At 38.6% G+C, this 12,003-nt stretch overlaps 1 protein-coding gene across 1 annotated transcript in view; it reads right to left on the bottom strand.

Annotated features, from left to right (window-relative positions):
• Positions 1-10,239, bottom strand: part of CMC1 (C-X9-C motif containing 1) — a 137,609-nt gene extending 127,370 nt beyond the window's left edge. Inside the window, exon 1 of the mRNA XM_045501010.1 lies at positions 10,083-10,239. Coding sequence (XP_045356966.1) covers positions 10,083-10,239 — 157 coding nt within the window. The remainder of the gene's footprint in view (positions 1-10,082) is intronic.
• Positions 10,240-12,003: the final 1,764 nt, after the last annotated feature.

Below are 12,003 nucleotides of genomic sequence, written 5' to 3'. Positions count from 1 at the left end.
AATGGTCTCCCTGGTTTGCAGACAGCCGTCTTCTTGCTGTGTTCTCACATGCAGAGAGATGGCAAGAACAAGCTATCTGGTATCTTCTTATAGGGGAACTAACCCCATCATGAGAGCTCTACCCTCATGATGTCACCTAAACCTAAATAATTCCCAATCCCCTAACATTGGGGATTAGCACTTCGACATATGAATTTGGGGAGGACATAATTCAGTGCATAGAACCTGTAGACTATTTCAAAGGTTTGGGTATATAATTATCATGGGAGTACTGGCAACCATCTTTATTTATCAAGAAAAAAATCTATCTATCAAGAAAAGATCACCTACAGGGACTTTCATCGTTGTTTCTAACCCTGAAGTGTTGTGGAATTCAAAATGTGCCAATAGAAATTCACAATAACTTAATCTCACAAAATGGAGATAATAATCGTACCTGCTACACAGAGTTGGTATAAAAAAATTCATGGAATCACTTACAATAGTCTCTCGGAAACATATAAAGCACTACATAAATATTAGCTACTATACCTAACTGTGCAAAATCAAATCTTCTGGTGTTAAGAGAAAGAGCAATGTTATGGTTTCCCAACCCCATGAGGTTTCGAATGAAAGATGAGTGAGACGAGGTGAATGGGGGATGAGGAAGCTACACAACAATTCAGATTAAAAATGAAATGGCAGGCTAGAGAGTACAAAAAGAAAAGACAAACAAAGTGGCTACCTAGTTGTATTCCCTGGTGAATCTAGTTCAAATGGACAAGGCAGATTGAGTGCATAAAAGAACAAATGAAGCACAGTTTGAAAATCTCTGGGAATTCTGAGATGTCTTAGGCTTCCCCTGATGGAGCTGAAAATCATAGCAAGCAGAATGCCGGAAGTGTGGTGTATTATCAAAGGACAGGGAGCCACTTATTCAAGCTAAACACTTAGTGCTGTCATGCTGATGTGACCAAGAATGACACTCGGGCACAGATATGGGGCCATTTTTGTCAGGATAAATACTCCACTCAGTAATTTAATATAATGGGTTGAGTCTGCTAAGGCATATAGACATTGTTTGAAGTTGGTCTGGAATGACAACTTTTCCACGCAACCTGTAAGGAGTGTTGTATTCTAGTAACTAGGTGGTACAGCTTACTCAAAGTTATTTGAATTTACACCATCTTGAGTTGGGTTTCCCCAGAGTGGACACTGAGATAAGGATTTGAGTATAATAGCTTATTTAGGATGTGACTCCAGGAGGCACGAGCACTGTAGGAGTGTGGACAAGCGAGACAGAGAAAGAAAGCAGACAGTATGGGGTGAGCTAAGAAGCAGGTTAATGCCAAGGGCAACTGGGATCCAGTTCTCCCAGAGACCTGGAGGAGATGGCATAGCAACGTACTTAGAGCTGCCTGCTCACCAAGGGTGAAGACCCTGGGGTACTTATACTCCAACTCGCATCTGTCATTGGCTAACGACTGCTTGGAGGAGGAAGCGTCAGTATCTGAGAACCAAATCTGCTCTTCCAGTCAGAGAAAGCCCTCATGGTGTGCTCTCAGTGGAAACTGTAGGCAAGCACAGGACAGAAAGTGTCAAGAGGATATGGGTGTCTACTGTGTGTATCTCAAACTTAACAAAATCTTGGCATCAATGAAATGTATTGAAATGTACATATCATGACTCAAATGTTGTGATCAATTCCCTCTTGCTTACCCAAGGATACCACTCTAAGGTTTTTTTTCCCCTGTCTTATGCATCATCAAAGTTTCCCTCTGAACTGGATTTATTTTTGCATCATTATAAAAACATCCTCTGCCTTCCTCCCCACTGTGTCCACTTCTTCTTCTACTTGATTCCTGATGTCTCTCTTTCCTTTTATAGCAGGCTCATTGAAAAATATCATTTGGTACTCAATGCTTATAATTCTTTTTCTTCCATTATTTCTGGAATCAATTAGAAATGTATTTTTGCCCTAGTCTTTACAAAAAATAGATAATGACAAGGCCATCAATAACTTTCATGATAATAAACTCAATTATCAATTCTCAGCCCTTATTTTATTTATCAACAGTATCTGACACAGTTGTATACTCCCTCCTTTTATGATAAACTTTTTTTCCCACTGGAACATCACATTCTCTTAGTTTTCTGCCCATCTAATTGATGTTCCTTATGTGTTTCTTTTGCTGAACCTTTTCCAGTTCCTCCTTATCTCCTTGACTTCCATATTTTGAAAGCCCTCACCCCAATCTCAGCCCTTGGACCTCTTCTCTTTTTATCTGCCCTTTGATGATATCAACTGGTCGAATGACCTCAATCTGGGTACTCATGATTCCCAATTTATATTTTCAGCCCAGACTTTTCCATTCTAGTGGTTCTTACCCCAGGACAATTATGACCCCTACTCCGACCCTAAGGGATATTTAGCAATGACTAGCTATATTTTGATTGTCACAACTGGGGGAATGGGTGCTACTTGCATCTAGTGTGTAGCAACCAGGGATGCTGCTAAACATCTAACAATGCACAGAACATCTCCCCACAACAAAGAATTATCCAGTCCCAAATGTCAATGGTGCTGATATGGAGAAACCCTATTCCATTTTCATATAAACAACTGTACATTTAACATATCTGCATGAATGTCTAATGGACATCTCAAACTTAACATCTTCAGAAGTCAGTTCTGACCAACACCCCCAAACCTGTCCTATTTGCATCCTTTTATGGTTTAATTAATGGCATCTCTGCCCTTATGGTTGCTTAAGCCAACAGTGTTGGAATCATCCTTGACAACTTTCTCCACCTCTGACATCCAGTCCATCAGCAAACTGTGCTCAATTTTGAAATCTCCTCACCTTAGCATTATTATCCAGGTTCTAACCAATAACATCTGTTATATTATGTTATCAATCTACTGAATTATTGCTTTCATTTCCAATGTGTTCCCCTGTTTCCAAGTCTCCTATAGTCTATCCACAACCCAGAAGCCAATGATCCACTTAAAATACATGTCATGTCACACTCTGCTCAAAACTATCCAAGGACTTTCTGTATCACATAGAATAAAAGTCAATGTCCTTTAAATGACCTAAATGCCTTACTTGATTCATCTTTCTTTTACTGATTTTAACCCCATTACTCTTGTCCTCACTCAGCCACACATACTTCCCACTTTGCTCTTCTGTGAGCATAACAGATGTGCTCCCACTTCTGGGCTGTTGCACTTGCTGTTTTCCCAGACTATTCATTGCTCCTCCTTTACCTCCTTGTAGGCTCTACACAGATGTCCTCTTCTCAGAAAGGACTTCTTCCAACATCCAATTTAAAATTGTACCCCCTTTTCACTCCAACATACCCTGTCTTCCCTCATTGTGTAGTTTTTTTCCATCACTATATATATCAGTTTCCAGCATGTTACATATTTTACTTATTTTTCTCATTTATTGTCTGTCTCCTTCTTATATGATATCAGTTCCATGAGGTCAGGAAATTTGTTTTGTATACTGATGTATCCACAGTGCCTAGAATAGTGTCTAATATGAAGCAAGTTTTCAGTATTTGTTGAATAAGTGAATTAGTGAACAAAAACATACAGCTGTCTTTGTTTTCTATAACTGATGTAATTTACTTTTTGCTCCTATTCTCAGTCACGGCAGGGAAAATAAAGAATAACGTAAATATGTTAAGTCAGTCTTATGGGCAAGACATAGAATAACAAGACGTCTTATACATTCCTTATGAGAGCACAATTTGGCAAAAACATTTTAGGAAAGAGCTAGGTATTATCTGATAAAAGGCAAAGATTAACATATCCTACAATCCAGCAATTCCACTCCTAGCTATATACTCTAGAGTTGAGAAATTCTTGTCCCTGTGTGAAGCAAATTTTTTCATAACAAACCCCAAAGATAATCTAAACAGACACAGACAGGAGAGTGGATAACTAACTTCAGGTGTAATAAAACATGAATGAATTATAGCTACATACAGCAATGTGAATGAATCTCAAAATAATATTGAGAAACAACAGCAAATCGTTCATACTGATTTCAGAGTTTGTTGGGAGGACTTCTCTGAAAATGAGCGAGCTGGCAGGTGCCATTTTACTCCCCTATCCTCAAGCATAAGCACAGAGACACCTGCAGGAGGTAGGGCTGCACGGACACTTGCTAACCCGCTAGCAATGCACCATGCCCGCGAGCTCTCCTAAGGACTCACCCACTCCAAGCCTGCTAGCCTCAGGCCTGGGCTCGGGGCAATTTTGTTAAAGTCCTGAGGGGAGGGTGCACAGCTTCCACCACATGCTGATTCATTGCACTGTGCACAGCTGCACGCCCATGGCCACCCTGGCATCCATCCTCCAGCTACCGCAGTGCTTCAGGGGATCACACATAGGACTAAAGGCCCAGTTCAAATTTGGCTATCATCATCACCCTGTTCCCAATGTCTCCAGTGGGCATACCACCCCCCCCCCAGGGCTGCCCTGATTGTGTCCTGATAACACCACAGAGAGCAAGCAAAAACCACAACAGGCAGAGAATCAGTGCAGATGACTGAACTGAAAGGAAAAGTGACTGAGACACAACAGCAAGGCATAAACAACACAATAAGATACTCTCCTGAAGTGCCAGGTTCTGGTGAACAGGAGACCCTGAACTGCAGGGCACTCCGTGACCTCTTCTGCACAAAGTCAGTACTTTTAAGAGCAGAAGACACAGATGACTTTCTTAAGACACAGAACAGGTACAGAGAGGCAGAGAAAAAAGGAGATAAGTTTATCTCAAATGAAAGAGCAGGACAAGGCCACAGTCAGAGATCAAATCAAAATAGATGTAAGTAACATGCCTGATAGAGAATTTAAAGCAATGATCTTAAGGATACTCACTGGACTTGAGAAAAACTGGGAGGCATGATGACACCCTTATCATAGAGATAAGGAATAGCATAGCAGAGATAAAGGGCACCATAAATGAAATGAGATACACACCTGATGGAGTAAACAGCGGGATGGAAGAAGCACAGGAACAAATTAGTGACCTGAAAAGTATCAAGCTGAATAAAAAGAAAGAAAAAAAATTATGCAAAATAAAATAGACTTAGGAAACTCAGTGACTCCATCTAATGTAATAACATTCATATTGGAGGAGTCCCAGAAAAAGAAGAGAGAGAAAGGGGGTAGAAAATGCATTTGAAGAAATAATAGCTGAAAACTCCCCAAATCTGAGGAAGGAAACAGATATCCAGCTCCAGGAGGCACAGAAAAGTCTGAACAGAATCAACAAAAGCAGACCAACACCAAGACATATTGTAATTAAATTTGCAAAATATACTGAGATGGAAAAAAAAAATGTTTTTTAAAGCAGCAAGACAAAAGAAGTCATTAACTTACAGAGGAAAACCCATAAGGCTAGCAGGAGATTTTTCAACAGAAACTTTGCAAGCCAGAAGAGAGTTGCATGATATATTCAAAGTGCTGAATGAGAAAAATCTGTAGACAAGAATACTCTATACGGCAAGGCTGTCACTCAGAACAGAAGAGGTATAGAGTTTCTCAGGCAAACAAAAGCTAAAGGAATTTGTGACCACTAAACCAACTCTACAGGAAATATTAAAGGGGACACTTGCAGAGAAAAGGAGAGACAAAAGTGACAGTACGGAAGTAGGAAACACAAAAAACAGTATAAATGAATGTTTCTGCAAAAAAATCTGTCAAGCAACTTACAAAAACAAGATGTAAATTATAATAACATATACCTAAAATGTGGCAAGGACAGGAGAAAACAAAGGATTTGAACTTGAATGACCATCAACTTCATATAGACTGCTATGCAGAAAAGCTTATATACAAAGCTAATGGTAACTAACCATATATCAAAATCCACCAACAAATATGCAAAGAATAAAGAGAAAGAAATCCAAATATATCACTAAAGAAAATCAGCAAAACATGAAAGACAAGAAAAGATCAGAGAAAATCTTCAGAAACAACCACAACACAAGTAATAAAATGACAATACATACATATCTATCAATAATTATTTTGAATGTAAATGGACTAAGCAAAACACATAGGGTGATAGAATAGATAAAGAAATAAGACCCATCTATGTGTTGCTTACAAGAGTCCCATTTTAGACCTAAAGACACCTGCTGGTTGAAAGTGAGAGGATGGAGAAACATCTATCATGCAACTGGATGTCAAAAAAAAAAAAAAAAAAAAAAAAAAAAAAGCTGAAACAGCAATACTTTTATCAGACAAAATAGGCTTTAAAATAAAGACTGTAACAAGAGACAAAGATGGACACTATGTAATAATAAAGGGGATAATCCAACAAGAAGACATAACAGTTGTAAATATTTATACAACCAACACAAGAACACCCAAATACATAAAACAGTTAATAATAAACACAAAGGAACTAATTGATAATACAATAATAGTAGGGGACATTAACATCCCGCTGACATCAATGGACAGGCCATCTAAACAGAAAATCAACAAGGAAACAATGGCTTTGTATGACACCCTGTACCAGATGGATTTAACACATACATTCAGAGCATTTCATCCTAAAATAGCAGAATACACATTCTTTTCAAGTGCACACAGGGCATTCTCCAGAACAGATTACTTTTAGCCCACAAAACAAGTCTCAACAAATTCAAGAAATTCAAAATCAAACCATGCATCTTTTCTGAGTGCAATGCTATGAAATTAGAAGTCAACCAAACAAACAATATGGAAAGACCACAAATACATGGATGTTAAATAACATGCTACTAGACAATTAATGTGTCAACCAGGAAATAAAAAAAGAAACTAAAAAGTACACGGAAGCAAATGAAAATGAAAACACAACTCTCCAAACATCTGGGGTACAGTAAAAGTGGTTCTAAGAGGGAATTTTAGAGCAATACAGGTCTACCTCAAGAAGCAAGAGAAATCCCAAATAATCTAACCTTACACCTAAAGGAGCTAGAAGTTCTTTTTCTAGCTCCTTTAGGTGTAAGAACAGTAAACAAAACCTAAAACCAGGAGAAGGAAGAAAATAATAAAGATTAGAGCAGGAAAAAATGATATAGAAACTAAAAAAAAAAACAAAAAAACAAAAAACAAAAAACCAATAGACCTGAGCCCAAATCAAGAGTTGGATACTTAACTGACTGAGCCACCCAGGTCCCCTAAGAATTCTAAAATTTATATGGAACCACCACAGACCCGAATAGCCAAAGCAATCTTGATAAAGGGAAGAAAAGCTGGAGGTATTACAATTCTGGGCTTCAAGTGGTAGTAATCAAAACGATATGGTATTGGCACAAAAAATAGACACAGATCAATAGAACAGAATAGAGAGCCCAGAAATAAACCTACAACTGTATGGTGAATTAATCTTTGACAGAGCAAGAAAGAATATCCAATGGGAAAAAGACAGTGTCTTCAAAAAATGGTGTTGGGAAAACTGGACAGTATGCAAAAGAATGAAACTGGACCACTTTCTAATACCATACACAAAAATAAACTCAAAATGGATTAAAGACCAAAATGTGAGACATAAAACTATAAAAATCCTGGAAGAGAACATAGGCAGTAACCTCTCTGATGCTCGCCATTGCAAGAGTTTTCCAGATATATCTCCAGAAGCAAGGGAAACAAAAGCAAAAATAAACTGTTGGGAGTACATCAAAATAAAAAGCTTATGCACAGAAATGGAAATAATTAACAAAGCTTAACGACGACAACCTGTGAAATGGGAGAAGATATTTGTAAATGACATATCTGATAAAGGGCTAGTATCCAAAACATATAAAGAACTGATACAACCCAACACCCAAAACCCAAATAATCCAATTAAAAAATGCCAGAAGACATGAACAGGTATTTCTCAAAAGAAGATATCCAGATGGCTGACATATACATGAAGAGATGCTCATCATCAGTTATCATCAGGGAAATGCAAATCAAAACTACAACGAGATATCACCTTACACCTGTCAGAATGGCTAAAATCAACAACACAAGAAACAGTAGGTGTTGGTGAGGATGTTGAGAAAAAGGAACATTTGTGCACTCTTGGTAGGAATGCAAACTGGTGCAGCCACTGTGGAAAGCAGGATGGAGGTTCCCCAAAAAGTTAAAAATAGAACTATCTTATGATCCAATAGTGGCACTACTGGGGATTTATGTAAAAAATTCAAGAATACTAATTCAAAGGGATACATGCATCCCGGTGTTTATAGCAGCATTATTCACAACAGACAAGACACGGAAGCAACCCAAGTGTCCATGGACTGATGAATGGATAAAGAATGAAATCTTGCCATTTGCAATGACATGAATGGAGCTAGAGAGTATAATGCTAGGCAAAATAAGTCAGTCAGGGAAAGGCAAATGCCGTAATATTTTATCATATGTAAAGAAACTTATGTTAAGAAACAAAACAAACAAAGGAAAAAAATAGAGAGAGACCAATAAACAGACTCTTTAGCTATAGAGAACAATCTGACGGGTACCTGTAGGGAGGTGGTGGCAGGATGGGTGAAACAGGTGATGGGGATTAAGGAGTGGACTTGTCAGATGAGCAATGGGTGATGTATGGAAGTGTTGAATCACTATATTGTACACCTGAAATTAATATAACACTGTTAACTAACTAGAATTAAAATAAAAACTAAAAAAAAAGAAGCCATCAAACTGGTTGATGTATCCAAAAAAGATGGCTTTCTGTAGCTCAGAGCAGGGCAGATTATGTTAGAATGGATGTTGAGGGGCGAGCAGAGAGTATCAAACAGAGATGATCATTGTGCTTGCTGTATTGGGTTTAATCCACTATCTTCAAAATTCCTAAGGAAATATAATACTAAACAATTATACGATTTGTTTTCTCCTATATATGGAATGCATAGGAAGAGCGACCAAATGACTTGTCAGACCTTGCTTTTGGTAGTTCAGTCTTGCCATTAACATTTAATTAAAGATTAATCAAAGATTAGTAGTTTAGTTAAAGATTCATAGTTTGCATAGAGAAAGGTGGTCATTTTCAAGTTCAGAAAAGCAAGAGGTAACTCTGTCAGTGTTTATCCAGTAGACTGTAGGAGCACAAAAGTTTCCAGTCAGTGGCACTCCAGTGAATTCTGTCATGAATCTGAACCACTTGGTTCAGAGAGATCAGCCCTTGACAGACCTGTCTCCATTTATTGTTGAGGCCCGTAAGTGCCCCAGATAAAGGTCTTTGACTATAACTCCACATCCCAAGACTCTCTCTGGACCTCACCTCCTTTCTGCTTGAACCTTAACTTCCCCCTTTGCTTCAGCCATGATTTTCCTTTGGACTCTTGGGATCCTGAATAACTCACATCCTTCTCTCTCTACTTGCTTTATACAATAGACTCTGGGTCAACTCTGCTACGTTCCAGTGCTCATTCCTGATTCTCAGAGCTTACGTTCTGGAAATGATGCCGTGTTCAGAGCCCCACAGCCCACCTGCCTGGCATGAGCATTTAGAAGACATTTAGAAGAGTAAGTCCACTACTTCGTGGATAAAAGACCATTTAAGGTTCTTCAACTCTTGTTATTCTTTTTACAAACTTTTAAAATGTTTATTTATTTTTGAGAGAGAGAGAGAGGAGAGAGAGAGAGAGAGACAGAGTGCAAATGGGGAAGGGACAGAGAGAGGAGACACAGAATCCGAAGCAGGCTCCAGGCTCTGAGCTGTCAGCACAGAGCCCGATGTGGGGCTCAAACTCAGCAACTATGAGATCATGACCTGAGCTGAAGTTGGACGCTTAAGTGACTGAGTCACCCAGGCACCCCAACTTTTGTTATTCTAGGTCTATGATCTCCAAGAAAATTCCAGATGAGTTTTGTAAGTCCCTTGTGCTTGGGAAAGCTGACATAAGGATTTTGATCACAAACAACTAACTGGCCCACTCATATATATTTCCATCTGTTTGGATGTAGTTAATTTATTCAGTTTCTAGGGACTGATTAATTCTGAGAAAAATGATAAAGCTAAATTTCTGAATGTATACCACTGATCAGAGTTTGCTCTTTAGATTCCAGTGCTTTTTGAGCATTAGCCTGCCAACCGTCTTACCTCTCCCATCAAGATTTCTGCATGTATGGGGGCTTCTCCTAGTTTGTAACTTGCTGTCCTCCAGTCTGCCTTCTTCCAACTTGTTGACTTTGATGATGTGTTCTTTGCAGCTTAGAAGATAGGGATGTTTAGGTAGCGTAAATGACTTACTAGTCATGATCGAAGAGGATGCTCTACAGGTTGGTACGGCAGGATAAATCCGTATTGCACCACTTACGATACAGTATTGGAATTCTGCCTTCATAATTAGACATCAACTGAAACTTGGGAGGAAAAAAACATAAGGAGTGATTATAGAGGGATTGGTTTTCTGTGAGGAAGTGATGAAGTCTCAGGTAGTCGAAAATAGTGCTCTGTTGGTGGTACCAGATGCGCCTTCCAAGTGCCAGTTGGGACCAAAGAATGAGACTCATAGTTTTCGATATGGTTTTCTGTCAATTAAATTTGCTCATACCAACCAAACACTGACTAAAGTACGCTTTCCTTCTTTTTTGAAAGCTTCTGTGCCTATTGGCCTCTCAGGTTTTCCCATGGTCTTCAGAGTCTCTCCCGATCATTTTTTAAAATCTTGTATCTTCAGTTCTGTGAATTTTAGTATCTGAATCTGGCCTTGCTCTGACTCTGCTTTTCTCACATCTTACCAAAGCTCTTCTGTTTTTTTGACTTCTTCCTGTTTGCCATCTGATAGTGATTTATTATTTAGACTTTGATACTAATAATTCATGGATAACTAGTTCTAAGGCAACGGTGGAAACAGTTTCTACAAACAGACTTACAATGACAAATCTAACTTCTAGTCCAGTATTCTAGCATCAAGCATGCAATTGGGGTCTACGAATATTAGTTGAATGAATAAATAAATAAATGAATCAAAGGTAGTCTTTATGCTTCCATAAAATGCACAAAAACCACACATTTTTGGCAACAATCATATATTTTTATAACATAATTACCAGCCATTTTACCTTGAAAAGAGAGAACAAATGTGTACGTGTGGATATTTTTGGTATGTTTGAAAACAAAGCATAGCACATACAAAGCAGAATAGGTAACAGAGCCATCTGCAAGACAGTGCAAAAAAAAAAGGTGTTATCAGATTTAATGTACAAATGGTAAACATTCAGTAAAACATTTTAGTAAATCTCAGAGACTCATAACTAAGAAAGCATAATCTACATTCAAATTGTGTAAATAATGTTGCACTTAACATTTAAGATTTTGAGGTCAGTTTATAACTCTACGCCAAGGAATGGGTACCTGCCATCTTCAAGATTCAGGTTTTTTTATAAAGTTTTTTTTTGAGAGAGAGAGAGTGGGGGAGGGGCAGAGAGGTAGAGGGAGGGAGAGAATCCTAAGCAGGCTCGGTGCTGCCAGTGCAGAGCCCAATGCGAGGCTCAAACCCACGAGTCCTGAGATCATGGCCTGAGACGAAACCAAGAGTCAGGTGCTTAACCAACTGAGCCATCTAGGCGCCCCCAAGATTCACATTTTTTATGGCAGAAATTCCAAGAAGAGAAACAAGTACAGTTTTAATTTTTGGCCCTGTTTTTCTTTTAGTTCTAGAATAATTTATCCCATGGGGATAAAAAGGAGTTAAGACTTCCCTTCTTCCATGTTTTCCTGCAATTACGCTATCACAAATGTGTGTCTGAGTGGCTATCATCCTTTTTGTGCCCATGAAGATATCACAGCATTTCTCCCTGCTGAGCAAGGACCAATCAACACAGATTTCCAGGTAACTTTTTGGTTGATCTTACCTGGTATCCCCAAACTTAGGTCATTCCTTACGTGAGGAAAAAAATCATTTGCCAAGTACCAGTCTCCATCTCATGGCATATTTATGATAAAGGGGACTTTTATCTCCCAGAGGGCCATTTTAACAATGTTTCCCAGTTTACAGGACTTCCATTGGGGCTTATGA

This window comes from Leopardus geoffroyi, chromosome C2, assembly GCF_018350155.1.
Source record: "Leopardus geoffroyi isolate Oge1 chromosome C2, O.geoffroyi_Oge1_pat1.0, whole genome shotgun sequence".
NCBI classification, from domain to species: domain Eukaryota; kingdom Metazoa; phylum Chordata; class Mammalia; order Carnivora; family Felidae; genus Leopardus; species Leopardus geoffroyi.
The sequence above is the reverse complement of the archived record's forward strand: the minus strand, read 5'-3'. Positions and strand labels throughout refer to the sequence as shown.